This window comes from Talpa occidentalis, unplaced genomic scaffold (assembly GCF_014898055.3).
Source record: "Talpa occidentalis isolate TD23 unplaced genomic scaffold, MPIMG_talOcc4v2.1 talOcc4.9, whole genome shotgun sequence".
NCBI lineage: Eukaryota > Metazoa > Chordata > Mammalia > Eulipotyphla > Talpidae > Talpa > Talpa occidentalis.
This window is the reverse complement of record NW_023605305.1, coordinates 10,193,173-10,221,089: the sequence shown is the minus strand read 5'-3', so window position 1 is coordinate 10,221,089 and position 27,917 is coordinate 10,193,173. Positions and strand designations below refer to the sequence as shown.

At 50.6% G+C, this 27,917-nt stretch overlaps 1 protein-coding gene and 1 long non-coding RNA gene across 9 annotated transcripts in view; one reads left to right on the top strand and one right to left on the bottom strand.

Annotated features, from left to right (window-relative positions):
- UBR4 (ubiquitin protein ligase E3 component n-recognin 4) overlaps nucleotides 1–27,917 on the top strand; it is a 336,932-nt gene that overhangs the window by 307,080 nt on the left and 1,935 nt on the right. For all 7 annotated transcript variants that reach the window (XM_054691340.1, XM_037498330.2, XM_054691337.1 and 4 more), the window contains 24 exons: nucleotides 2,105–2,234; nucleotides 2,335–2,492; nucleotides 3,150–3,259; nucleotides 3,895–4,036; nucleotides 4,403–4,484; nucleotides 4,808–4,981; nucleotides 7,167–7,288; nucleotides 7,796–7,993; nucleotides 8,713–8,793; nucleotides 10,816–10,903; nucleotides 11,375–11,502; nucleotides 12,370–12,477; nucleotides 12,896–13,015; nucleotides 13,306–13,496; nucleotides 13,889–14,062; nucleotides 14,373–14,472; nucleotides 16,547–16,765; nucleotides 17,961–18,074; nucleotides 18,840–18,982; nucleotides 19,411–19,536; nucleotides 20,571–20,765; nucleotides 23,344–23,568; nucleotides 26,550–26,640; nucleotides 27,272–27,434. In XM_054691340.1, coding sequence (XP_054547315.1) covers nucleotides 2,105–2,234; nucleotides 2,335–2,492; nucleotides 3,150–3,259; nucleotides 3,895–4,036; nucleotides 4,403–4,484; nucleotides 4,808–4,981; nucleotides 7,167–7,288; nucleotides 7,796–7,993; nucleotides 8,713–8,793; nucleotides 10,816–10,903; nucleotides 11,375–11,502; nucleotides 12,370–12,477; nucleotides 12,896–13,015; nucleotides 13,306–13,496; nucleotides 13,889–14,062; nucleotides 14,373–14,472; nucleotides 16,547–16,765; nucleotides 17,961–18,074; nucleotides 18,840–18,982; nucleotides 19,411–19,536; nucleotides 20,571–20,765; nucleotides 23,344–23,568; nucleotides 26,550–26,640; nucleotides 27,272–27,434 — 3,382 coding nt within the window. The remainder of the gene's footprint in view (nucleotides 1–2,104; nucleotides 2,235–2,334; nucleotides 2,493–3,149; nucleotides 3,260–3,894; nucleotides 4,037–4,402; nucleotides 4,485–4,807; nucleotides 4,982–7,166; nucleotides 7,289–7,795; nucleotides 7,994–8,712; nucleotides 8,794–10,815; nucleotides 10,904–11,374; nucleotides 11,503–12,369; nucleotides 12,478–12,895; nucleotides 13,016–13,305; nucleotides 13,497–13,888; nucleotides 14,063–14,372; nucleotides 14,473–16,546; nucleotides 16,766–17,960; nucleotides 18,075–18,839; nucleotides 18,983–19,410; nucleotides 19,537–20,570; nucleotides 20,766–23,343; nucleotides 23,569–26,549; nucleotides 26,641–27,271; nucleotides 27,435–27,917) is intronic.
- On the bottom strand, nucleotides 11,144–23,632 carry LOC129145151 (uncharacterized). Of its 2 annotated transcripts, none has more exons than XR_008550287.1 (3): nucleotides 23,499–23,632; nucleotides 20,897–23,180; nucleotides 11,144–12,490 (listed from the first exon to the last, which is right to left on the bottom strand). It is a non-coding gene; the product is annotated as an uncharacterized LOC129145151 (long non-coding RNA). The 2 variants fall into 2 exon arrangements; XR_008550286.1 differs by lacking the exon at nucleotides 11,144–12,490 and adding an exon at nucleotides 16,078–17,474.

Genomic DNA, 27,917 nt, shown 5'->3' with positions numbered 1-27,917 from the left:
CAAATGCTGTTTTCCTGTCTAGGAATGTTCTTCACTTTGCTAGCTGCTCCTTGGGAGATCCAATTCTCTGCTAGACTGACCGTAAACTCCTTTGATCAGGGCCTGTCTTTCTAATATTTTTTGTGTCTAACGTATAGGGTGGTATCTATCATATAACGACCACCTAGTAAATCATTGCTAAGGGAATGAATGGAAGTCAAGTTTTTAGTCCTAAAATAAGGAGAGCCGAGCCTCAAATTGACTTGCTTATTCCAGCTGTGGACCTTGAAGGCCATTATCCTTGTTAGCCTTACCCACTCTTACTTGCTTCTGCCCCCACCCCCTTGCATCCTGCCGATGGGGTTTCTTGATTAATGGGATATAGTGACTTCTTGCAGGAAGACTGCTTCTGAGTGGTGGGCTGCAGAGTGGAATCTAGCTGCTGAGCAATTCTCTGCATCGCCCTCGCCCACGTCTACCAGACACTGCCTGGAAAATGCCGGACTTAGGCCCCTTCTGTCTTCCATTTGACGGAGGTTCATTTCCCCTCAGGGCTGATTCTCGGTGAATCAGTAACCTCACCCCCATGCAAACATCATTATTTCCACAGCGTGAGACAGATTTCTGCAAAATTGCTTACCCTCAAAGCACAGAAGCCCAGTGAGGACATCACATTTTTCTCCTCAGTTTTAGCTTAGAGCAGCAGTTCTCATAATTTGGCTCACAGATCCTGAGTTGTTTACAAGACTGTCAGGGAATCTGTGAGGCCAAAATTATTTTCATATCCTAAGACATTTGCCCTTTTCTCTCTACTGACATTTATGCCCCAGTACGGAATTGGCGCTGGTTTAAGACCTCTGGGCCCTCAGCCTGACCGGGCCGCAGTTGATGCTGTACTGTTCATAGCTGTGGGGCTGCATTCAAGAGCAATCTGAAGACTCCGTACAGATGGTCTCCAATACATCCCAGTGCCTGAGTATTAGTCTTTTTAATACTCAGTATGACGTAGGGAAGCGCACAGGCAGCACTCCCTGCACACCGAGGTGCGGTGACTGTCCTGAGGAGGGCACTTGTGGGGTTGCTTCAGGCGCGGCTCCTTTCGTGGGTCCATGCTGTGCTGGAGAAGACTACTGACGGGCAAATCACAGTTATTCAGAATTGGGTATTTGTTAGACGTTTTCATGAAAAACGAATGAAGTGAGCCTATCACTTAAAGAGAAATGGACATAATTCAGTGAATCGGTATTTTCCAAATGATCAATGCGTGTTCCAGGATCATGCATGGGGAAAGATGAGTTTCACTGTCATGGAGTGTGAAAGGTTTCACACTTCACAGGTTTCAGGTGCTGATTATAGCTAATCTTAAGAACCTTTAAAGTGAATTTTTGTATAATACTCTTTGCCAACTGTGTATCTGTGTGAGGCAAGCTTTTTTTTTTTTTTTTTTCCATATACTTCATCCAAAACAACATAGCAGTTAGAACTCAGGCAGCCTTGGTAAGGTAGTCATTAAATGGTTTTCAAAATCATGAAACAATGCCATCCTTCCTCTGGATGATTTCCGTTTTGGAAAATACAAAATATTGAAAAATGTCATTAAGCTTGGAATGATTGTACCTTTTTTAATTAATGAACATTTTAAGAATTTCTCAGCCTTTATTTTTAATAAAGTAAATATTTAAAGCTCTTTAGAGTCCTCAAGTGGTATGAGAGTTTGAGGCCAAAAAGTGTGAAATCCACTAGCTGGAGGTGGGTTCTGGTTACTAAGGGCTCTATGCTTCTGGGTGTTCTCAGGGACCCTTGAAATTGCATGTTTGGGAAACTGCAGATCAGCCTTGGAATAGGAGCTAGTGTGTGTGGCTCTAGGATGGTCTGTAGGAAGCCAGCTACATCTTAGCTGTGCTGCTAAGGTTGGACACCTTAAAGCTCAGCGTCGAGAGGCTGCTGCCAGGCTGGGTCAGAGTGCTTTAGTGGGAGCATGTATTTGAGCATGAAAGATGGGAATGTTGTTCCTTCTGATTTTCTTGCCCGTTGCTTGTGTCTCCTTGGGGCGTCAGTGCCATGGTGCTGCAGCACTGGCTCAGGTGTGCTCGCAGAGACTGTCACCCTGTCCTGTCTCCTCTAGGATGTTCCTGTTGAGGCCCTCACGACGGTGAAGCCATACTGCAATGAGATCCATGCCCAGGCTCAGCTGTGGCTCAAGAGAGACCCCAAAGCATCGTATGAAGCCTGGAAGAAGTGTCTTCCTATTAGAGGTGCATCTGTCAGTCCTACCCCTGACCTGAGAGCCCTGCAGTGCCCCTCCCCCTTTTCTAGTACTTTCCTTACCCCTCCCTGCACCCCTTTGCCTGGCAGGTTTAGATGGCAACGGGAAGTCCTCCAGCAAATCAGAGCTCCGCCACCTCTACTTGACTGAGAAGTACGTGTGGAGGTGGAAGCAGTTCCTGAGTCGCCGGGGGAAGAGGACCTCCCCCTTGGATCTCAAGCTGGGCCACAACAACTGGCTGCGGCAGGTGAGCGAGCACCCGATCCTGAGCGTGTGTGGCTGCCCCCCCACAGGCTGCTCGGCTTTCTCTTGGCTGTTCTTGCTTCCTTTCAGGTAGGAGGTAGAGTAGTGTCCTGTGGCGGGCTGGTCAGATCAGGAGTCTCCGCAGCTTGTCTGCTCTCTGCTCTCCTCCCCGACCACTCGGTGCTACTGGGCTCACTGCCTGTGCTCCGCTTTTCTCCATCTTCTGTTGTCCTGCCCCTGGCCTTTCTAGCTGATGTTTTAAAAGACTAAATGTAGAGCAGTTAAGTTTTAGAGCATCTGCTTGTCAGCTGATACATAAAATAAGAGAGACTTGGTTTACATAGCCCGTAAGTGCTCCGCATGTAGGTGTCCCCTGTGGGAGACTTTGCAGAGGAGAATACCGGCTTCTCTTTTACCACGGTTCATCATCTTAGATGCCTTCTCCAAATTACTTGGTGGAGAAGATCTCCAAGAGAAGCAGCTCCTAAGCAGCCTCTTTCCTAGTCTGCACTAGTCAAATCTTATGTTAGCTGGTGATTTTTTTACCTTGAACCTGGTTCTAAAGAGGGGCCAGACTTCTGGATAAGTGGAGGTTGATGGGTGGCTGGGGTCTGTTGAGATGGGCTGTTCCTGAGCCAGGCTTCTCTCCCGTGGCCCGTAGGTGCTCTTCACGCCGGCGACGCAGGCTGCGCGGCAGGCAGCCTGCACCATTGTGGAAGCTCTGGCCACCATTCCCAGCCGCAAGCAGCAGGTCCTTGACCTTCTCACCAGGTATACCATTGGGGTGGGGTGGGAGGGTGCTCAGACTTCATCTAGCCTCTCCCTCTTTCCCGGGGGAATCTGTAGTCTAGGCTGAGGGGGCACACTGGGGTCTGGAACCACCTGTTCCCTGTGAAGATCACGGAACACAGAGGCATTAAAAGCTGTGGTGAGCGCAGCAGCAGCAGCTGGTGTTCACTGAGAGCTGCATGCACTAGCCTGCATTTCCTCACTTAGTCCTCACTTAAGCAGCACAGGCTTGAAGGGCTTAATTAGCTGATCTGCCAGAACACATGATTTGAAACCAGGCAGTACAATTCCAGAGCCCACGTTGTGGCACTATGTGGGGCCTGCCTTACAGTGATTCTGTAACTGCAGTCTCGCTGCCTGCATAACCATTGTGTACTTTTCCATGCTTGTTGTTTCATGCCCTTAGTGGTTTTCTTATTGCATTTCCTGACTTGTGCTCTGAGTTCTTACAAGTGTTGGGGTTCCAAAGTGGGAAGTTTGGGGTTTTCTTGAGTGCCTGCCCTCCATCTTTTAGAGGAAAGGGCGGGGGTGGGGAGAAGACAGCAGGAGATGTGAAGAAAGGGGCTGTTAGAATTGTTGGTGCACCGAGCCTCCTCACACTGCTGTCTCTCGGGCAGTTACCTAGATGAACTGAGTGTGGCCGGGGAGTGTGCCGCCGAGTACCTGGCTCTCTACCAGAAGCTCATCAGCTCAGCTCACTGGAAGGTCTACCTGGCAGCGCGGGGAGTTCTGCCCTATGTGGGCAACCTCATCACCAAGGTATCCTTCACCCAGCCCGGGGACCTCTCCCTAATTCTCCTTTCAGTGTACGCATTCTCTGATAGAATTCATGGTATTCCATTTTAGTAAAAATAGCTGAAAATGTTTTTATCACTTTATTATATTTGTCGCAGAGATGTAGCATTCTATAGGGGGCGTTTAGGTGGTGGCTAATTTGTAAGCAAGACCTTGACATCCTAGTGACTGTCCTGGGAAAGGAATCCTGCAGAGTCCTAGTTGGAGAGGGCTTGTAGACCACAGCGTCGGCCCCTGTGGAGTGTCTGGTGCTGCCAACTCCTGGGCCAGTGGTGGAGGCGACTGTCCTTGCCAGGCCTTCACACTCACTGTGCTTATCATTCTGTTTAGGAAATTGCGCGCTTGCTAGCCCTGGAGGAGGCCACCCTGAGTACTGATCTGCAGCAGGGCTATGCCCTCAAAAGTCTCACAGGTACTGTGAGGGGTGCCTGCCTATCTTTTTTGGACCTTGACTCTAGTTTGGGCCTGACGCTTTGTTCTTTGGTTGCTGGGCTTGACTCTCCCCTCCTGTGCTGACCAAGGTGCAGATAGGAGCCCTGCATTAATGCTCCTCATCCACGGGGCACACTTCCCAGTGCCAGTCTGCAGTTGGCCAGTTCCCTGGGCCTGTTCCATGCAAGCACAGAGATAGTTTTTCCCTGCTTTTGAGTTGCTCATTGATCTTTTGAAGACGCAAACATTTCTTGCTTACATTCATACCCAGAGCCTTGCACCAATTTTTTCCTGTTTCCACAGGCCTTCTCTCCTCCTTTGTTGAGGTGGAATCCATCAAAAGGCACTTTAAGAGTCGTTTGGTAGGCACCGTGTTGAACGGGTACCTGTGCTTGAGGAAGCTAGTGGTGCAGAGGACCAAGCTCATCGACGAGACCCAGGATATGCTGCTAGAGATGCTGGAGGACATGACCACAGGTAGCCCTGCCCAGCGTGGGCCTCCTGTCTCCCGAGTCCGCCTTGGTGCCTTAGTCTGATTTCCCTCAAGGCCCGCAGAGCCTGAGAATGGGCGGCAAATGTCTCCCTACATACAGTTGAGGAAAGAAGAGATTCTTCTCAAGTATTCGTTCTTGGGGCTTTTAAATTCCAGAGCTGGGCACAGTTTGTTTGGGCTTTTTATATTGAGCTCATAGAGCACAAAAAAGTCAAGTGTTCTCAGATTGGTGTTTCATTGGTTCTGGAAAATTCTTAGCCTTTACCTCATTAATGGCTTGTCCATTTCCCCTTTTCCTTGTGGAATTCCACTCTGTCGCCAGTGTCTCTCACCTCCCTTCCATAGTTCCTCGCATTTTATCTTTTGCTGATTTTGAATAATTTCTTTAGCTTTTATTCAGTTCATAAACGTTTTCTTCATGTGTATGATTTGCTTAATCTACCCATTGAGTTCTTATAGTTCTAGTAGACTTTACAGTCTCTTCTTTTACTCACATTTCCCATCTCTCTTTTGTCTTTAAACATCTCACACATGTTTCTGTGTCTGGTAATTGTAGAATTTGAAATATATATGGATCTGATGTTGTAATTTGTTACTCTGGCTGTTGCTCATGGTGCCTTCCAGTCTTTGTATTTTGTGGTTCTTGGCTGGGAGCTCCAGTTTTGTGTTTTTTTTTTTTTGTTTTTTTAGAGGCATGTTTTATTTATTTATTTGTTTGTTTGTTTGTTTTGTTTATACATGCACTGGGTACAGTCAGAAGCATGGGAGGGTGAGAGAATTCACCAGAGCCAGAGCGGGGAGCAGAGCAGGCAGAAGGACCGAAGTACACTGCTGAGGGGAGCAGCGGGCGGCAGGAGAGGTCTGCGCGCCACGTGGGACCCTCCTCCGGTGGCCGGGGAGCAGCCAGGGATCGAACCAGCGCCGCAGAGGCCGCCGGCAGCTTCGCAACCCAGCGCTCAACCGCTGCGCCACCGGGGAGGCCCTGGGAGCTCCAGTTTTGGACTTTATTTCTAGAAATTTGTTGGGACCCAAGTCAAAGATGGGTTTCTCCAGAGGGCATTTGTGGCTGCTTCTGTGAGGCGTCTGCCATCTCAGGGGCCGCCTTAGTGCCGTGTGACTTTCAGGTGACAGCAGTAAGTGCTGTGACCCCGGCTGAGCCCCTGCAAGATGCAGCGTGTCAGGGCATCTCTCATAGGTTCCTCTCCCCCCCCCCACACACACACACACACTCAATGCCAAATACTAAAGGAAGATAATTTCCTCTCAGTAATTTGCTTGGGGGAAGGGAGGGTTATCTGTAGTGTACTCCTTCCATCAAAGGTGTAGCTCTTTCAGGGGACCAAATTTACATATGTGGGGGCGTGTGTCCTGCTAGACCCCTCACTTTGCACGATTTGGGGCTTTGCATATGGCTCTCAAATCCTGGACACCAAAGACCAAGGCAAAAACCAGCCTCATTGTTCTGTTAACTTCCCTGGACTCAGTTTAGCTTTTGATTCTTCTTTGCTAGTGTGGCGGTTCCCTGATGATTCTTTATTACATATTTAAAGTTATTTTTAAGTGCTGAGGAGTGGGGAGTAAGTCAGGGAATATATATAGTCTGCTTCGTGCCAGGAGTGGAAGTTCTTCTCGATATTGTTTTCATCAGGCCTTGCTGAGATGGCTTGTGGCTTTGTCAGTTGGATTTTTTATTTTAAAGAGCATATTTCTTCCTCCTCCTCCTCTGTCTTAAAGTTGTCTCTTTGGCTTAAAGACAGCAGGCTGCCTAATCTTTCAGAATGGAGCTTAAAACTTCAACTTCTGTTGATTTGACTGGAATACAGTTTGGATCATCATTTGATATTTTCGAGTGCCAGTGCTGGGCAGGGATGCTCAGTTGAAAGCATAGTTCCTTCTCTTAAGGAGGTTATACTTCCGAGAGGGAGCAGACTTGTACACCACTAACCATGATGTGCTGTGTTGACCTTGGCATTAAGGCTTTGAGTAGACTGTTTCAGTGTAAAAATCAGCTTCAGTTTCCTAGTTGAATGTTGATATCACCATGTAAGGCATTTAAAGACTTCCCAGGCAGAAAGAGTTGTCAGTGATGGAACTCCATTCAGAACTGCCTCCTGGTTTCTGTGTGTGAAGCTCTTACCTAATTGACTCGGCCACTTTGATTTCTGGCAGGTACAGAATCAGAAACCAAAGCCTTCATGGCTGTGTGCATCGAGACCGCCAAGCGCTACAATCTGGATGACTACCGGACTCCTGTCTTCATCTTTGAGCGACTCTGCAGCATCATCTATCCAGTGAGTAGGGGTGCTCTTGAGTGAGCAGGCGTGTCAGCATGAGCTGTTTGGCCATGAAGCTTCTTACTGATTGATTGTAGTCCAGGCGTGGGTGGGCCCGTTCCCCGACATCTTAGAAAGCTTCACTGCCGTAAAACAAATCAGCCTCATAACTTCCCTGTTCCTGTGACGGGAGATCTATGACTTTCCTGTCAAGATCAGTTTTGCTTTGTTCTAAACTAAGTCTAACCTCCTATTGCCCAAACCCCATTGCTTGTTAATCCACTGTGCTGTGGACAAAGCAGTGATGAGCTCAAGTATAGCGAAGTCTCCCCCCACCCAGCTGCTCCCTGCAGAGAAGCATGATCTGATCCAAAGACCTTCCCCTGTGGTTGAGAAGGATGAGCGACCCTGCGTCACACCCATTAGTGATGAGATACCTTGTGCTGTGAGAGAGGAGCCCTTTCTCTTGACCCTACCCACGTCTTGATATCTGCCTTCTGATGCAGCCTTCTTTCTGTTCATTAGGAGGAGAATGAAGTCACCGAGTTTTTTGTGACCCTGGAGAAGGATCCCCAGCAAGAAGACTTCCTACAGGGCAGGATGCCCGGAAACCCGTATAGCAGCAACGAGCCAGGCATCGGGCCACTTATGAGGGATATCAAGAACAAGATTTGCCAGGACTGTGACTTGGTGGCACTCCTGGAAGATGACAGTGGGATGGAGGTAACAAACTCAGGACGGTGCTGCCGTGATTACGGGCTTGGGCTGCCATCAAAGATAGGTTCTTCCTCTGAGTAGCTGGTTAGCCTGGGCAGGTAGCTTGCTTCAGTTCCTCATCCAAAAATGGGGCTGGTGAGTCCCACCTACCTTCTTCACCTGGTGTTAAAATTAATCGCTTATAAGGGACTCTGCCCAGTTCCTGGCACCTGGTGAGCACACATTAGTGAGTGTTGCTGGTCCTGGCACGAGCTTTATCATGGTTCCTCTGGCACTGGTTTTCCAGTGCTTCCAAGTTAATGACACTCCCTAAGTACTGGCACTTTAGCCCCTATGCAGATGTTTGGCCAGTACCTAATACCTCTGGCAGACAACCTCTGTGGTCTAGCTTTGCTAGCATGTGTAGAGTGAAAAGCCTGTCAGGTGAAAGAGAGAAAATTGCTTTTTTTGGGTTCTGAGCCTGAAGTGACTCAGAATAGGCGAAGGTCCTTAGCAGAGGTTGTTCATCTCAGAGTCCATGGTTTGGGTTAAGGGTATTTATAAGCCCTGAATTGTGCACAAAATTCTGTGTTGGTCATATGTGTAGTTTTCAGGGGGGAGAGTCATAGGTCCACGACTCATTAGAATTATGGATCACGAGCCACTGCCATAAAGTGCCCTTGATCTTGACATTTACTTGCCCTACAATTATTTGGAATAACAGCCTCACCTCCTCTTCTGTTCAGCTTCTAGTGAACAATAAAATCATTAGTCTGGACCTTCCTGTGGCTGAGGTGTACAAGAAGGTTTGGTGTACCACGAATGAGGTATGTGCTTGATCTCTTCTTTCCTGACTTAATGTGAACTGTACCAGAGAGCTGCTGTTCATCACCATGTAGCCAGCAGAGCTTCTGGAGGTTTCTTTCCCCCCTTTGCGGTTGTGTGGGGAAAATAGCCACCTCGTTCACCTTCTGTGTATCTGCTGAGTGAAGGTAGAAGAGCTTCAGGGGAGAGAGAACGGATTATCTGGCTGTACAGCTCAGACTAAGCAGTGTGAGGAAGCTCCGTGGTGGAGACCCTTGCTGTCTTGTACCTTTTAGTGGGCGCCCTCTGAGGAGCTTCTCAGAACACTGTTCCAGTGGCTTGTTATCAAAGAGCGCACAGCTTCTCTTTTACAAGTTGGGGAACTGAGACTCAACCAGGCAGTTATTCCTGAGGAGAGGAAAAAGAAAATGAAGGAAGTATGTGTTCTGGCCCTTTGGGTCGTCTTGCTGCTCTTTGTCCACTCCTCTTAGTCTCAGGTAGTCTGCCTTCCTCTTCCTGCTCCTGATCTCTCTCCTGGCTTCCTTCCTTTTTTATCTTACGCTCTCCTTTCTCTTCAGTTCTTTCTCTCCTTCCCGTCGCTTCACTAGGGGGATGTTTGATAAAGGAATCAAATAAATAGTTTACTTATGGCAAACTAACAGGAAACTTTTCTAGACTTCACCCCAAATATTTCTGTAGAGTTTAAAAACCTAAATTGGCAGCATACTTGGTACATTTTGGCCTTTAATATATTACATATTTTGCTTCTCTTTTCTGCTCTCTCACTGTGCTGGGGTTCCTGGTCGCTGCTCACTGCTGGGAGAGCGCTGATAGTTGGGTAGCTGCAGGCAGCGGGACACACAGTGCAGAAGGCAGCCTTGTCCAGTGCGTCTTCTCCCCACCTTTCGTTATTAAAGCAGAATGATACAGATTTCCTCCCTGATCACATAAAAAATTGAGAACAAAGGTCTGTGGGCACCATTTTAAATGAAGTCCAGAGAAAGCACCCAAAACACCTCTCCTTTTGGACAGTGAGGCAAGATAGATGTTGGGATCATTCCACATGTTTGTGTGCTCACTCACTCAGAGCTGGGTTACTCTGGAAAAGTCCGGTTTGTCGCAGCCTTCTTTGGCTTCCCTTCTTTCTTCCTAATTTCCCTGATAGTAGCCTCCCTGTTTAGCTACTGACTAGAGCCTTTTCTGTTTTCTTTATCTCTTTCTGTCCATGGTCTATGGCCATTCTCTCTCTCGGGAAGTCCCATTGAACCTCTGTGGCTGGAAATTCTTCTGGAGCTGGCCCTCCGGCAGGGTCCCTCCCTCCATCTGGGCTTCGTCTCCTGAAACCAAGCAGGACTTAGAGGCAGGCAGCTTGAATTCTCTCCACTTACTTTTCCCAGCGAGGACCTCCAGGCCTTCATTTCACATCTCCAGAATGATGGTGGTGCCTAAGTGCCAGAGTACCTCACTCAGCACTGGCATATGATGAACTCACAGGATCCTCCCAGTTTAGTGATTGAATGCATCCTCTCTCTGTTGCGTGTTGTATGGCGACCTCAGGATCTTCAGAGGCCAAGATTGGTGTTATCTCTTTTCTGTGTTTGTCCTGACTCTTTGAGTGTGGCCTCCCTTGCCCTGAGAGAGCTTCTATTCCTGAAGGAGGCTCAGGCTTGGATAGGCCTGGATTCATATCTGGGTAACTTTGAACAAGCTGTTTGTCCTTATATGAGGTTATATGAAGTGCTTGAGCAGCATAGGACCCAACATATGGTAAAACATTCCATGCATAATCTTACAGTCATTACATAGTTATAATCAAATTAGATGAAATAGTGTCTACAGAATGCTTCACACAATTCCTGTCCTGTAGTAGACACTAAATAAAATTGGCTTCCTTTCCCCTAAGTGAATGGCAGAATATTTAGGTTCTGGGTGTTGTGATTAAGACCTTGTAGAGAAATAAAAGTGGCCACATGACTGAGACTCTGAGCAAGACCAGAGCCTTTGCATTTGCTGGACTTGTTTACAAGCAGCTTTCTCCAACTCAGGGAGAGCCCATGAGGATCGTTTACCGGATGCGGGGGCTGCTGGGCGATGCCACTGAGGAGTTTATCGAGTCCCTGGACTCCACCACAGGTAAGACACTCTTCACAGATAATGCTACGCATTGGGTTCACGGCTTGAGGTCAATGAACAGTTCATATCCTAGGACTTAGGAGTATTGGGCGCATTTTACCCCAGGGCAGAACTGAGGGGAGATTACTTCTCCTCCAACTGAGGAAGATTTTCTGAAAGCTGATTCAGACACCCCTGAGGACGGGGGAAAAAAACCTTGGGAAAAAATAAAGTCAGCAGCAAACTTGAGTTGAGATTCACATTAGCTTAGTTTTTTATTTCATTGGTGGATGTGGTACGTGCTTTTATTTTCACATGTGTGAGTAAGTGTAATTGATTAAAGCGCCTACTGGGCATGAGAGAGTGTACTTCAATAGCCGGTGTTGGCCCGTGTTACTGTCCCGTGGGAAAGGGGGTGGTCAGCCTGGAAGAGCTCTCTCCAGTCCCCTCGCCACCGTCCCCTTCATTTCTGTTACCTTCCCTTCTTCCCAGATGAAGAAGAAGATGAAGAAGAAGTATATAAGATGGCTAGCGTGATGGCCCAGTGTGGGGGCCTGGAGTGCATGCTTAACAGACTCGCTGGGATCAAAGATTTCAAGCAGGGACGTCACCTTCTAACAGTGAGTTGAAGGCAGTAAGGTGGACCAGCCCCTCTGCTTTGGGAAAGGCCTCTGTGTAAGGAGACTCGTGGTCACTGTGCCTTTAAGCCCTAGAGGGCAGCATGGTGCCATGAGCCAGTGCAAGCCCGTGAAGGACTTGGCAGCTTCGCTGAGTTTTCTACACTTTAGACTGGTTTCCTCCACTTCCCTCTTCCTGGTCCATACCCCCCAGAAAAGCCAGTGTGATGACCGCATTCTCTTCTGTCTGTCTAGTTACCTGCAGAATCAGTGTGTAATTGTCTTTTCCCAAAAAGCTGCACTTGTCTTTCAGTAGCAGCAGCAGCAGCAGCAGTGGAAGTGGTATAGTTTTTTAAATAGGCTTTGTAAGCAGCTCTTTCTTGCATGACTGTGTCCAGGTGTTCATCTACCTGTTAGTAAGGAGTAGAGGATTCCAAATACTGTGCTATCATTTTGTCCTCCAGGAAATTAGAGAATGTGCATCCTTGTATCCATGTCCTAAATGATCTATGTGGTTCTGTGTTCCCACAAGTTATGAGCTTTGGAATCTGCTTGCTGTTAGTTTGGAGTTAGGATAGCAACTTCCCCCAAGAGAACAGAGTGCCACCTGTTTCATTGGGAATTGCTGTCACTGCTTTAGAGGTGGCGCTAGCACTGGAGAACATTGTTATTTAAACTGCCAAGCTGGTTTGAGATCGTCTCCACCTTCCCATGTCCCCTTTAGTATGTCTGTCCCTGCCGACCTCTGGCTATCAGGGGTGGAATCTGCTGATTGTATGTGGCTCTTCCCTTTGACTTTCTCTCCTTGTTTGTCCCCACAGCTTTTGCTCTCAGATGGTCTCATGGGTTTTGACTGCCTTTTCTTGTCAGGTGCTGTTGAAACTGTTCAGTTACTGTGTGAAGGTGAAAGTCAACCGGCAGCAGCTGGTCAAACTGGAAATGAACACTTTGAACGTCATGCTGGGGACTTTAAACTTGGTAAGAGTGTTGGCTGCAAAAGATAAAGAATGAGCCTTAGAAATCCTTAATTGGGGAAAGACATCTCAATTCTGGACTCAGATGAAATGGATTTCCTCTTAAGACCCTTCATGTGTCTGGCTGACTGGCCCCAAGGCTCAAGCATTCAGGCTGTCCCTTCCTATGCAGCCTTCTCCCTGTGCTGCTGCCATGGCACCCTTTTTCTGACTTCAGATCAGAGACAAGAGGAAGTTAGTCCCTAAAACAGTCCATACTCACACCAATGGGAGGTGTTCTTGAAAGCCCACACAAACACACACGGGGTCTCTGGGAAGTAAGATCATGAGGAGCAGCAGACCCCTCCCTGGAGAAGCATATCCCATCATTGGTGAGTGGTTGTGTCTTATCCTCAGAATGACTGGGTCTCCCTCTCCGGTAGGCACTGGTAGCTGAACAAGAAAGCAAGGACAGCGGTGGTGCAGCTGTGGCCGAACAGGTGCTTAGCATCATGGAGATCATTCTGGATGAGTCCAATGCTGAGCCCCTGAGTGAAGACAAGGTGAGCAGGGCCCAGACCCCTCCATCTGCCGTCACACTGAAACCTGCACTCTCCATTGCTAGTGGGGATGGGAGGAAAACTATATTGGTGTATTTTGAGCCCCCGAGACTATTAACAAAACCATCCCAGAAACCTGGGAATAACCAGGGACTTATCCTGTTGACTGTCCACAGCAAGTGCTGAGGCAGTTTTTCTAGGACTTCCATCTGGTGGCTCTGATAGGTCAGGTAAATGTTAGCGGCTGCTGAAGTCCTGACCCAGTTAATGGGCCATCCTTTTTCCTACTGCAGGGCAACCTCTTGCTGACGGGTGACAAAGATCAGCTCGTGATGCTCTTGGACCAGATCAATAGCACTTTTGTTCGCTCCAATCCCAGTGTGCTCCAGGGCCTGCTTCGCATCATCCCATACCTTTCCTTTGGAGAGGTGGAGAAAATGCAAATCTTGGTGGAGCGGTTCAAACCATACTGCAGCTTTGACAAGTACGTTGCTTGAATTTCATGTGAATAAATGATGGTCCGCACAAAAACTCTGGACTGTTTTGTGAGAAGAAAGACTTTGTGTTCCTTAAGGGACTCAAATCGTAAAGCCGAGGATGAAAAGATACTATGTTATATTAGCTTGGCAGAGATGGTGATGTGGTTGGTGAGGTGGGGAGTGTGATGGAGGGTGTCACGTGGGACGGCCGGAGCGTGACCACACAGGGGAGCTGGGGAGATGGCAGATGGAGGGAGCATGGCAGAGGGGCTCTGTCGTGCTAAGGAGTTTAGGTAGGTGTGGTCCTATAGGCTCCTGAAGGTTGCTAGCCACGAGAATGACATGCTCAGCTTAGGTTCTTACTCCTTCCACCCTCAGACTCTACTTTTCCCCTCAGGTATGATGAAGACCACAGCGGTGATGATAAAGTATTCCTGGACTGCTTCTGTAAAATAGCAGCTGGCATCAAGAACAACAGCAATGGACATCAGCTGAAGGATCTGATTCTCCAGAAGGGAATTACCCAGAGTGCACTTGACTACATGAAAAAGCACATTCCCAGTGCCAAGAAGTAAGAAGCAGTCCTGTCAGTGGCTCCTCTCCTGGCCTCTGTCACCTTGGCATGGAGTTTCAGTTTTCCTTTGTTGTCCTTGGCGTCTCCCTCCCAAGCTGGCGACTCAGCCTTGCACAGTTCTTGGGGGCTGCGATTTCTGTTTACAGGACCCATTTCCACCTGACTTCCTAGCTGAGCCGAGTGATCCTTTGTGATTCGTCCTGGTCCTCTCGGAGGGGTGTGTTTAACAAGCCGGAACCAGCAACTGGTTTCCAAGTAGCCTTTGCCTCTCTGGCCTGCTAGTAATAAATCTTCCTTTGCTTTGCAGTTTGGATGCGGACATCTGGAAAAAGTTTTTGTCTCGTCCAGCCCTGCCATTTATCTTGAGACTTCTTCGAGGACTGGCCATCCAGCACCCTGCCACCCAGGTGTGTAGTCGGCTGCCCATGGACCGGCTCGGGAGATGGCATATGTGTGAAGGAACCATATACTTGCTCTCCTCTCCTGCAACCAGATGAAGAGAATCACCTTGATTAGCTTTGAGCCATGACTTGCCCTGGTATATGAGAATTCTAGAGAAGACAAGACTTGGCAGTCATCTCATTTATCTCGTGTTTGTAGAGAGGTGTACATCGTATTTGTGATTTTCTCATTCAAATCATTCTTTCACGGAGGCTTCATTATCTCACAAGCCAGCCAAGCAGCAGTTGAACTGTGAGGGAGTGGCAGGCTGGTTAAGCAGAGTGTCTGTTAGTTTTGATTTCTGGCCACAGTGACTGGGACATTTGTAATACCATCGCTGCCATCTTCTGCTCTGCTTCACGCAGCTGAAAGCTTTGTGCTCAGAGAGGCCTACCCATTCCACTCTGCGCTCGTCCTGCTCTCCTTCCCACGGCTAAGGTCTCTGCTGCCCTCACACATTCTAACCGGCCTAGGTGACCAGGTGTATATACTTTTTAAATTAAACTTTTGAGGTTAAGCTTTTATTTGACGTAACTGCAGAGTCACATGCATTTGCTAAGGAATAACATAGGGAAACCATGTAGACCACTACCCAGTTTCTCCTCCGGTAACGTCTGGGGCCTACATGTGCCTGGTGCTGTGTTGCGTGGCAGTGACACTGGTGATGATCAAGGCAGTCACAGCCTGTGCCTCTCTAGCTTACTCTGTGGCGGAAGATACAGCCACATAGAGTGAGCACTGCACAGTCAGCCCATCAAAGTGTAGAGGGACTTTAGAAGGGAGTGTGGCATCTACAAAGGCTCAGGCAAAAGCTTAAAGCGCTCCGGGGTTTGGAAGCAATTGCATGTTGGAGGTGAGCTGTGGCAAGAGCTGATGGTGGAGACATAAGCACTGGTCCAATCTCATTCTCTGAGGAGACAAGTGCAGATTTTCAGCTGAAGACCGTGCCTCTGGCCAATGGTGACATTGGGAAAACAGTTGGTAAGCTTTTATTACCTCAGTGTGGGACGATCACAGCCAGCACCAGGCAGTGAAGTGGACAGTGGCTGGATTCCACAGAGACCTGGGAGGTCGAATGAATGGGATTTGGAGATTGACTGAATCTGGGGGGCGTGTGCGCACAGGCACACAGTAAACACCCAGCTTGTTGAGTTTGGGGTGCCTGGGGAAGAGTGCACTGGGCAGTCAAACTCTGGGTTCAGCATTTTGGAGTGTGAGACGTGAGATAGCATGTAATTTTGCTGAGGTACAAAATTGGGGCGTACCTGCTATGAGAATGGATTTATGAGCTAGTGAGTGATCTGAGGTGAGTGCTGAGCTTTGGCATTGCAAGTTGGCGCTGTTGTCCGCAGTTTGTGGTCAGATGCGCAGTGATTGTCCTCTGCTCACTTATGCTAGAAGCGCGGGGACTCTGGTGACGCTGGGCGCTCTCTGCCTTCAGTGTTCTCAGCTTCCCTGTTGAGCTCAGGGCTGCACAGCCGTGACTGCCAGTGGCTTCAAGCACAGGGCTTCTTGTTCCTGTCTACTTTATGAAAAAGGTTTTGCTTAGCCCACTCCCGCTTGTACTTACACTTCTGGGTTAGCATTGTCTGCACGCCTGGCTTGCTAGGCCCAGAGGAGGAACGTCCCCAGACGCAGAGCTTAGCTGGGCCCCTGTGGATGTCACAGGCTGCTGGGCTTCCTTGGTGCTGCTTCTCCAGGGTATCTCACCTGAGCCCCCCTCCTTTTCACTGAGCTGGAGGCTTTACATCGGACTGATGGTTGTCCACTTTAACCCTCGCCGCAGTCCTGCCATCGCCCCCATTTTATAGATAGGGACCCTGAAGCTGAAGATTGTAGTGATTGGTCAAAGGTCAGAGGCAGAGCCGGACCCTCGCCCATTTGTCCAGATCGCTTGAAGTGTAGAATCAAAGGGTCATGTTGAAACTGAGTATATGCTGGGGCTGTCCACGTCCGGTTGATGTTTCCAGACCTTTAAGCTCTTGGGAAGAAGGCTTGTCCACCTGGTTGCGGCATGCGTGTCTCCTCTCTCACGAGCAGGTTCTGATAGGCACGGACTCCATCACAAACCTGCACAAGCTGGAGCAGGTGTCCAGCGATGAGGGCATCGGGACCCTGGCTGAGAACCTGCTGGAGGCTCTGAGGGAGCACCCTGACGTGAACAAGAAGATTGATGCAGCCCGCAGGGAGACCCGGGCAGAGAAGAAGCGAATGGCCATGGCGATGCGGCAGAAGGCGCTGGGCACCCTGGGCATGACGGTAAAGCCACTCCTGAGCCCTGCATTCTTGCACACACTGCTGACAGAGCCCCAGACACAGTTAGCCGCGCATCCCAACAGCTGGGATGGGGGCACGGTCCACAGAGGAGGAGGGAAGCGGGTTGCCTGGCACAGTGTTCCATGCTTCACTGTCTTTAATTTTCCCAGCAACCCTCAAGGTAGGGCTGTTCTTACTTTGCTGTATAGGCGAGACTCTTGTGAAATGACTTCACAGGGGACGAACAGTAAAAGTGGTGATGATAATGATAGTTTAGCCAGGATTTGCTCTGCCGTATGCTGTGCTTAGGCATTTTGTCAAATTTTGTCAAAACCTCTTGTCTTTCTGTGAGGTTGCTGTCATTATATCCACTTTTCAGGTAAACTGAAGCTCAGAGGTGCAGTCAGTTGGCCAACACTCAAAACTAATAAATGGTTGGCAGGATTTTGAACCCAGGACTGCTTGATCTGAGGCTCCACTCTTAGCACTGTCGCCACCGTGGAGGAGGCAGCAGTCCTACGGAGTCTCCTGCAGACCAGCAAATGGGTGTCAGCGGTTTTAGAGCTTCCATGGGGACAGTAAATAAGTCTGTGCAGCAGCCCTTGGCATTGGAGACTGGGGGTGGTAGCACAAAGAAAGGGGGCTTTTTTTGGTGGCAAGTGGTAACTTGGCGAGGGTCCCGGCTAGCTGGTTTCACCTGCTTCACTGGTTCCTGTGAGAGAAGAACAGAGGAATCTGGGCCTTCATCCTCATTAGAAACCAACTTAAGAGGGCCTCCCCGGTGGCGCAGCGGTTGAGCTCTGGGTTGCAAAGCTGCCCGCAGCCTCTGCAGTGCCGGTTCGATCCCCGGCTGCTCCCCAGCCACCGGAGGAGGGTCCCACATGGTGCGCAGACCTCTCCTGCCGCCCGCTGCTCCCCTCAGCAGTGTCCTTCGGTCCTTCTGCCTGCTCTGCTCCCCGCTCTGGCTCTGGTGAATTCTCTCACCCTCCCGCGCTTCTGACTGTATCCAGTGCTTGTCTAAATAAATAAATAAATCTTTAAAAAAAAAGAAAGAAAGAAAGAAAGAAAACAACTAAAGAGATGCCCTTTCCTTGCAGCAGCCCCCACAGTGGTGGGTCAGCCCTGTCCTGAGTGGCCACAAGCTGGGGCAGGGAGCGTGGAAATCTCTAACTAACGTGCCCCCGGGGTTTTCCCACAGACAAATGAAAAGGGCCAGGTCGTGACCAAGACGGCGCTCCTGAAGCAGATGGAGGAGCTGATTGAGGAGCCGGGCCTCACGTGCTGCATCTGCAGGGAAGGCTACAAGTTCCAGGTACGACACGCTCCAGCAGCATCCCTCCCTGCAGCAGGCCTGTGTTCTTAGATAGGCCTGCATCTCGACCAGCTGTCCTCTTTGGAGGCACAAAGGCAAACTGGCTGAACATTGTCCTTATTGTCATCATCTTCGATGAACTACCTCTCCTTGGATGCCTTCTCTGTGCTAGGCCTCATGCCAAGAGCTTATGAAAATTTATGTCCTTAAACCTTAAAAAGCCCCAATTTATGAATGAGAAAACATAGGTCATGTGACAGAGTCAGAACCCTGGTGCAGGCCCCTCTGACTCCATGCCTGGTCTTTTAGTCACACACCTTGCTGCTGCCAGGAGAGCAGGACCTTGCTTCCTCGGAACACTGTCTTGATAGCCTGAAAGGTGTCCTTTTCCTCCCCAACACTTGGAGGGCTAGAGTCCTGGGCTGCAGCCTTTAGAGTCCTGCTGCCACAGGCCCCTGGGGGCTGCCAGCTAAGTTTTTTGAGATGCAAGACATTTCCCACGGAGGCATTTTCCCTCTTCATTTTCAGATGAGGCAAAAAGAGTGACAATTAAGGTTTACATTTTGCCTTGGCATCTGCGTGGCACTTGCCTGATTTTGGTTGCTTCTCATTTCTTTAGGGCTGTGCCCAGCCAGGTGCTGACTATCACCCATTCCCCTGAATGCATCCTTCCTAGGAAGGCAAATGCTTGGTTCCCTCTGCTCTGCTTCACCTGCCTTCCAGAGCTGCCTTCCCTCATCTCTGATTTTTGTGTTGAATGTGCAGCCCACAAAGGTCCTGGGCATTTATACCTTCACCAAGCGGGTGGCCTTGGAGGAGATGGAGAATAAGCCCCGGAAACAGCAGGGCTACAGCACTGTGTCCCACTTCAACATTGTGCACTATGACTGCCACTTGGCTGCTGTCAGGTAGGCCCTCGTGATGTGGCTCTGCCAGTAGACTGCTCCCTCACACCTGCTACACCTGACCTGTGTCAGAGGAGTGGGCAGCCTGCCCGAGACCCAGGGTTTGGGGGTGGTGGGGCCCAGATCCTATGGTGTGAAGGCTGTTCCTTGGTTTCTGGGCCTCATAGTGTTGTGCTCTGAGCCACAAAGTGCTGCCGTCTGGCTTGCCGGGCTTTTGGCCCAGGGCTGATGAAAGCAGTCTTGCTTCCTCGAAGCAGTGAAGCTGGCATTTACCAAGGCCGGGTTGCAAATGGCGCAAGTCTGTTTAGTCTGGAGCCTCGGCTAATTTACTTCCTCAGTGTTGGCAAACCTCCTCCACCCCCACATGCCCAGGTGCCCGATTGCCAGATTAATTCCAGCAGTCACTTGTCCATGCTCTCCTCCCAATCCAGGTTGGCTCGAGGCCGGGAAGAGTGGGAAAGTGCCGCCCTCCAGAACGCCAACACTAAGTGCAATGGGCTCCTTCCAGTCTGGGGGCCCCACGTCCCTGAATCAGCTTTTGCCACTTGCTTGGCAAGGTGAGTGTTGGGCACTTGCCTGTTAGAAGAGAGGATTCCCAGGAAAAGGGGAGATCTGCTCTCAGCTCAGCCATAGTGACACCATTCCCTGTTACCTTCATTGGAGTCTGTGACTTGCTCTCTGCTTGCTGCCAGGGAGCTGCCCAGAGAAGAAAGGAGCCAGCACCCTCAGCATCTGGTGCTCCACTTAGAACTAATTGTCACTCTCTCTCCTTTGTTGCTCTTAGGACGGGAGACGTAGGGCCTGACTTGGTCCTTGCAGCTGGGCTTTTCCAGAGTGCACTGTACACTGTGTGGCAGCCTCTGGGGCTGAAACTACAAACATAACTTAGGTGCCTGGGGGATATTGGGCTGTTTCAAAGTTGCCTCATCCTGAACTCTAGATTCTAGTAGCTACAGCTTCTGGGAAGGGTGACCCATGCTCAACCCTCAAAGCTCAAGAGTAAAAAAGGTGCTTACGTCAAGCAGGGACCTGGCAGCGGCAGTGATAATAGCACCTAGGGCAGCACTGGGGGTCTGGCACACATTCTACAGAGGAAGAAACCGAGGCACAGAGAGGTGCCCCCTGGAGGCCACACAGTTCATAAGGGATGGAGACCAGTCATGGCTGACATACATTGATAAAGGAAAAAACTTTTGGAGCATGAAAAGATGGTTCTTATGGGTAGATCACCTTGTCAGTCAGAATGGAGAAGTTCTCCATTTTTTCTCCCAAAATGTACTCCCAGATACGGCCACAGTACAGTCTGTGACATTGGTCCACGAGGAACTGCAAACCCCCCTACCCCCGCCCCTGCAAAGCAGCAGGTTCTCATCAAAGCTTGGAGAGCACCACATCCGTTCACAGCAGAACGGAACGCCCTCTGCTCCTGTCTGCTGCGGGCCCAGCCCTTGTTCTTACCTCTCCCCCTCATCCCTCTATCAGTCTGTGTGCCTTTTGCAGCTCTCGGCCAAGAGGGGTGTCGAGGGGGCTTCCAGACTGGGATTTCACCAGGAAACCGATCCATTTCAGCACCCGGTCTGCTTCTCTCCAGGCACAACACTTACCTCCAGGAATGTACGGGCCAGCGGGAGCCCACATACCAACTCAACATCCACGACATCAAGCTGCTCTTCCTGCGCTTCGCCATGGAGCAGTCGTTCAGTGCCGACACCGGCGGGGGTGGCCGGGAGAGCAACATCCACCTGATCCCGTACATCGTTCACACTGTGCTTTACGTCCTGAACACGTCAGTACCGCACTTCCCGGTGGGCAGCATCTGCCTCACCCAACCTGTGCCCCTGCCCACCAAGCCTTCTGGCTCTTCCACGTCCACCCATGTTAGCTCTAGAGCAGATGTCTGCCCTCAGCCCGTCTTACCAACGTGCAGCTTTTTAGTATCACACTGGATAAAGTGATAGGCGAGGCTTCCTTCCCAAAACTCTGCCATCCTCCATCATGGGACAGGGGCTGCATCCTGGGACGGACCTTCGGCCCAGTGGGAAGCAGGCAGTGGGAGGAGCTAGACCCCGAAGCTTCCATGTCACCTCTTTTTGGGCTTTTGGGACTGGCGGAGGCTGTGGGCCAGACCCAGGCACAGTTGCTGTCAAGGGCGCACAGTGTAGATGTGAAGGTCCTTGCTGGGGTTGTGGCAGAACCAAGTTCCCACCTCATGACTGAGTAGCTGAACTTGTTAAGCCCTTTTCTGTCCAGGAGTAAAGCTTCTGGCCAAGTGTGAGGAGAAAGAGGGAGAGCAAGATCTTCTGGGAAAGTGAGCTGGGTAGGAGGATAGCCAGGAATAAATAGATGAGTATTTTTCATCTGCATGTGCATTATGGAACGTTAGCTCGATACTTAAAAAGTGTAATTTTAAAGAAGAGCTTAGGAAGGTAGAAGATAATATTCTTCATTCCACCCCGATTTTAAAAGCAAATAAAGTGACTGGGAGTACATTAGCTCTTAGATATGATTTAAAGGGCTTCATGCTTTTAGTCCCCACCTTCTTCAAAAGTCAGGTCTCTTGGGCAGAGTTGCCAGGCTGGTGAACAGCTGTGCAGTCTGCCCACGGCACCTGCCATTCAGTGTGGGCAGCGGGACAACTGTGTCTTGTCTCTTCTGGTTTTCTCTCTCCAACATTTCATTCCCTCCCATTTCCTCATGAGATACAGGCTGGCCTAGAGACCACAGACTTCATTGTTAAAAGCTGCCCAGACAGGGCTCCGTCAGCACATTACATCATCAGCTACCATGTGTAGACTGTCAGGACAAACATCTGCGCCACTAACGCAGATGATCCCACTGTCCAGCTATGCTTCAGGCCCAAACGGTGCTGCTCACCAGTGTCCTGGGCCGCTCACCAGGCCTGTGCTTTTGTAGACTTGTCTCTGTTGGCAGCCGTGAGGTAGAGTGGGCTGCGCCTTCGTCCAGGGAGGCCAGCAGACCCAGAGAGGGAGCCTGATTTGCCCAGCAGAATGGAGCTGGTGACTTCATATGTCCCTGGGCTTCTTCCAGACGTTTGTAACGTATGCTCAAAGCCTTAGCTGGGGAGGGGGCTGGCTGTGTCATAGTCATCCCTGTCAGGGGCCCTCCTGGAAGCTTCATGAAGGGGCACTGCTTCCCAGCACCAGTGGCCGCCCCAGCTAGCTTCATGTTGGTGTGCGTGTGGCCGTGGAGCCTGCCTTCAGGAGAACGTATGTAAAGGCAGATATGTCACAGCATGAGCCAGAGCTGAGCTGTGCTGTGCAGGTTCTGGAATGGCAAACGCTTTGGAATCCCAGTTCTGGAAAGTCGAGTATATCTGCCTGTGCCACCTGGGCCCACTCTTCGGGAAGCAGAAGGAAGCAGGATGTCTGTACCGTCCCGCCTGATTTCCCTCAGGCCAGCATCTGGCTGTGCTTATGCAGAGCTGGTGGCTTTGATTCTGGTGGCTACTAGTGTTGTTTTCTTTTTCCCCCACAGACCAGGGATGGGGCCTCAGGCACTCTTGCTTGAGAGCGTGACCCAGGTTAGAGGAGAGCATGTAGCTGGGACTAGAGGGTCAGCAGGGACTCCAGTAGCGTCTCAGTGCTGGCTCAGAGGCTGCCTGTCAGAGCTTCCTCATGGCAGGAAAATTGAGAGTTCATGATGGTTCAAAGCCCAGTTCTTTCTCTCCTCAGGCATTTGGGGTAAAATATTTTCTTAGTACTGTGGTTTCCTTTTGTATAAAACCGGGATAGGCTAGTGCCTGTGTCCTGGGGTTACTGTGAGGTTGAGTGAGGTATTCCACAGGAAACTCAGAACGGTGCCTGAGCTAAAGTGTATGATCGTCATGATCATCACAGTTGAGGCAGGAGCGAGAATGAGCAGCACTTGCCTGGGGCAACAGTCCTGGTGGAGGGGAGAGGGCACAGAAAACAAACCAAAATAGCCCAGAAAGGGAACCGGAGGCCAGTGGAGTGCGAACAACACGGAGTCGGGGCAGCTGAGGCTGTCTGCCTTCTCCTCTCCGTGGCTTGGCTGGCTTTGGGCATGTCGCTTCACTTCTCTGGGCTTCCACAGTTGTTAAGACACGTAGATGGTGGAGTGGCCATGGCTGTGAATGTGCCCGACACACACAGTGCTCAAGACACTGTAGATGTTGGGAATTGAGTTGAGCCAAGGCAGGAGAGGGCCAAGGAAGATGCCGCTAGGGAGGAAGGAAAGAAACAGGGAGGATTGCTGGAGAGGAGGTGAGAGGGGCAGTGGCCGAAGTGTCCGAGAAACTTTTAAAAGAAGACAGTGAGCAGACCACCTCCCCTCTTGCGTAGGGCCAGCATCCCTCTGGTTTCACTGTGCCCGTTTTGTTTCAGAACCCGAGCAACCTCCCGTGAGGAGAAGAACCTCCAGGGTTTTCTGGAGCAGCCCAAAGAGAAGTGGGTGGAGAGTGCCTTTGAAGTGGATGGGCCCCACTATTTCACAGTCCTGGCCCTCCATATCCTTCCCCCCGAGAAGTGGAGAACCATACGTGTGGAAATCCTGCGGAGGCTGCTGGTGACCTCTCAGGCCCGGGCCGTGGCTCCAGGGGGAGCTACCAGGTCAGTACTTAGGAAAGTACCCACTCAAGAAAGCCATCTCCTTGGCCGCCAGTGGCCAGCATGGTTATTCCCGGTGTGTCGCCTAGCAACGTTTGTGCTCCGGGAAGTGTGCGCATCTGATGGGGTGATTGACACTGACCCTTCTCAGCCAGTCACCCCAAGAGGCCAGGCCCAATGGCTGGTGGGGCCAGGCCACGGCAGGAGTTGGTGCTCAGCTCCAGACGAGGAGCCAGGCTCACCTCTGTAGATAGTTTCAGAGAAGCCAGTCAGGCACAGAGGCTCGAATAATTGAGAATAACGCCAACAAGGGGCTCGGACAGGTAACCAGGTTTTCCCAGTCTCGCTGGTCTGGGCACACACCAGGTGTTTCCTCATGACTGTGCCTGGGGTTTTCTTTTCGGAGAATGGAACGTTCCCCATCTCCTCTTCGGTCACATTTCTGTCCTGTCGTCCCATGTCCCACGAGCCCTTCTTCTTCCACGAGCGCCTTCTGTTCACGTGGACACCTCCCAAAGAGGGGCTCACACTGTAGGAAGAGCGTGTGCTTGGTTTCATGACCCTCTCGCTGCACACAGCATGCACTCGCGCCTCTCGTGGCCCGGCGCACTCGGGCAAGGAGCTGCCAGCTTGCTTCTGCCTTGAGGGAAACAGGCTTGAGGGGCTGCGCAGAGCAGGAGCTTTCCCGCCCCTGACATTGAAAGATGAAGTAAAAATAGCACGCGCCTGAATTGGCACACCTGGCACCTTCACCTTCCTCAGCTCATTCATCGGGCCTTGCTGGTGGGTGGGCACTTGGGCCCCCAGATGGACGGGCTTGGGAGCTCTGCCGTTGAGTCCAGCCAGGACCAGCTTCTTTGTGTGGAGGAGGATCCCTGCCTAAACCATGCCACATTCCAAATGTAGCTTTTTTATTATTTCCTGAGTCCAAAGCATAAGTAGTTACTAGCCACTAAAAATCCAATATTCGATCTGGAGGTGCTAGGTGGCCGGCCAGGTGAGCCTGCATCCATGGCACACAACATGGCTGCTTACTTGGCACAGGCTCACAGTGGCAGGTGTGAAATCTGAAGCCACAGAAGCTGTTTGGCCATCATTTAGGAGACAAGAATTCACTCTTGTCCCAGGCAGTTAAGGAAAAGCCCACTTGGTTACAGCTTAATTCGAAAACCAGTGGGAGCCACCCTCAGGAGTTTTCTCTGAAGCAGTTTAGTCGCTTCACTAATTAACCTTGACTGTTCGGTGGGGCAGGGGCACTCAGGATTCCTGCTTGTCAAGCAAAACAGAAGAAGAGCAAAGCTGATGTGGTGTGAGGCACGAGCTGGTGCCCAGGAAGCAGACGGGAGGTGTGCTGGGTGTGGGCATCGGGCTGGGGCACCCTACGAGGAGAGACCGGGGCTCGAGGATGTTTAGAGGGGTCACCCCGGTAGCAGGGCCAGAGTGCTGGCAGCAGGCTCTGTCCTGAGTTGTCCCCGGGTGGGAGGCCGCAGCAGATGCCCAACAGCAGAACTCCGGGAATACGCGCAGAGGGCCTCTCTGCATGGTTGCCATGAGGCAAGGGCTTCCTGCTGGGAGCTTGCAAGTATTTAAACATGGGACTGTCTTGGGTGTCTGTCAGAGCCTGTCTGTCGTCTCACCTGCCAACAGGTGAGTTGCAGAAAAATAAATGGAGTAGAGCCCACACCTGCAGGCCCACCTCCCAGTAATGTTCACTTCAGGTTGCGGCACCCACATTTGTGGCAGGGAAGAAAGAGCTGGGTGTTTTTGAGGATATTGGGGTTGAGGGAGGTTGAAGGGCTAGGAAGCATATTTTAGCCAATAGAATTGCCCCATTTTATATTTTCACTTTTGTTAGTTACTAGCATGTATTGAATGTGGGTGTGGGTGCCCTGTTCTGTGCTAGGCAGTGCCTTCACTTAAGGGCCATATAGCGTGGCTTCAACTTCCGTAATCACTGTTATCTCGTTGTCTTATTTTCTTATGATGCTTGCACACACGCATACTCACACACACACACACACTTTCACTCTAAATTATAGTCCATTTAGTTATGGGGTCTGTTCTGGTGTGTTCCAAGGCGTAGACTCTCCATGACAAGGGTTCATCTGGCCTTTACTTGTTACAGCTATGAGGGCAGTTTGCAAACAAAAACTCTAGCGGATGGTGGGTGGTGGAAACTGAAGCTGAGCCCTGATGTTCACTCCCTGTGCGGGGAGCTGCCTATTTCAGAGGCTCTGCCGGGATCGTCACTTCTCATCCGAGGTGTGTGTTATCAGGGCCCGGCTGTTGGCACACGGGTTCCCAAGTGCGCCAGAGCCCTGCTGGGCTTCCATCCTGATCTGAATCACCGGATTAAGTAGAGAGAATACTGGTTAGCAATCAAGGGGTGTGGTGAGCAGCTCAGGATTACCCCAGGATTTAGGAGGTGTTGAGGTGGTTGTGTCTTCCATCACAGAGCTGACTCTTGCTCAACACCAGTTTTCCACCAACTGGCTGTTTTTTAATGCAGCGTGTGTTGATAAACTATTGTTTGACTGGTTTAGGTCTGCTGACTGTTAGTAAAAATTCTCCCAGGGAGAATGTAAAGGCTGAAGTGCGCTTTATTTCTGACGTCATTCCCACCAAGAGCTTGTGAGGGGCTGAGCCCCTGCAGATGTGGGCCTTCTGGGCGTTTCTTTTGGGCAGTATCCTTGATGACCATGTCACCACTTGTGTCTCCCCCACCCCCATTTTGCTTCCCCCTGGTTTTGAAGAGGGTCAGTACTAAGGACATATTGTGAAGCATTTTCGTAGTAAATGATCTCTGTGGGTCTGACGCCTTCAGAAGTTCTTGCTCACTGCTGCTTTTCTCCACGAAGATGGCTGAGTGCCAGGAACTGGTGATGGGTAGCTTGCCTTGCCTCTTCCCTCGCTCCTGGTGCTTTGCTCTGTTCCGTGCGTCCTTCTGGGGTCTCAGTAACCATGGAATTTGATTTCTCTTCCAGGCTAACAGACAAGGCTGTGAGGGACTACTCTGCTTACCGCTCTTCCCTTCTCTTTTGGGCCATCGTCGATCTCATTTACAACATGTTTAAGGTAAGGAAGCGATGGGGGCTTTCTGCAGGGAGGGAACGTCTGGGCTGCCGGCTCAGCCCTGCTCAGCAGCCAGGCAGTGGCTTCTTGGTCGACCTGCCCTGAGAAGAGCCCACAGCTGGAGGTCACTCAGCCTGGCACGGCAATGTGCACTGTAGCCGGGAGCGCGCCCGGCTCCTGGTCTCGGGCCTGCTGCTGACCTCCTTCTACTGGAGATGCCTCCCGCCATCCTTCCCACCTCCCCTGCCCCCACTCACCCTCTATTTGCATAAATTCTCTGACTTGGGGGATTCAGGGTTTTGGCTGGTTGCTTGTATTAGCTGAATGAAGCAGCTCAGCTGAAGCCTGTTCACCCTGCTTTTTCTTTGGGAAACGCAGACGTGAAGTGTCTGGGGATGAAAGGACACAGGAGCTTATTGTAGCTTGTAGAGTGTGGTGACATGGTGCCAAATAAGGGCCTGTATGAGGAATGAAGTGAAAATTTGTTGTTCCTGGAAGTGAAACACATGTTCTAAGGAAAACTTTGATGGCAGTGGGGGCTCTCCCTCCTTCATGGATGGAAACGTCCTGAGTTAAGGCACAAGACAGGCATTAAGTAATCCACCCCCGGCCTGTCTCCTGTTGGTTCTTGTAGAAGGTGCCTACCAGCAACACGGAGGGAGGCTGGTCCTGCTCTCTAGCGGAGTACATCCGCCACAACGACATGCCCATCTACGAAGCTGCTGACAAAGCCCTGAAGACCTTCCAGGAGGAGTTCATGCCAGTGGAGACCTTCTCGGAGTTCCTTGATGTGGCTGGTCAGTGTTGAGGTTTTATCTTTCAGAGATTGGCAGCAAAGCCCGTGTCAGCCTTAGAGGGGCTGCTATAACGTTCTTCACGTGTCAGCCTGTTGGCCACCAGCAGGAGATCTGGGTGGAAGGTGTGAATAGCGGTCAGTCCAGGAATAGCGCCATGGCCAGCGTGTGTGCTTCTTGCGCTGGGCGTGGTGCTGCTCCTTGTCCGGGCATTTCTTGTTGCGGGACAACCTTGTGTGAGTTCGGTCTGTAGTGCCCCTCCCCACCCCCCCATTTATAGAGGGGTAACTGAGGCTTTGAAGACAGAACAGTTTCCAACAGGAGAACTGCTGAAGCCCCTTTTTGATGCGTAGTGTTCTGTGATCATTCAGAGAGTCACCTGGAGCTTATCTGTCTTCCTCTTGGGGACTGAAACCTCTGTTGTCGCAGCTGCCCCAGGGAGATGTGAGAGATTTCAACTGATTCCTAGAAAAGTAAATACAAAAC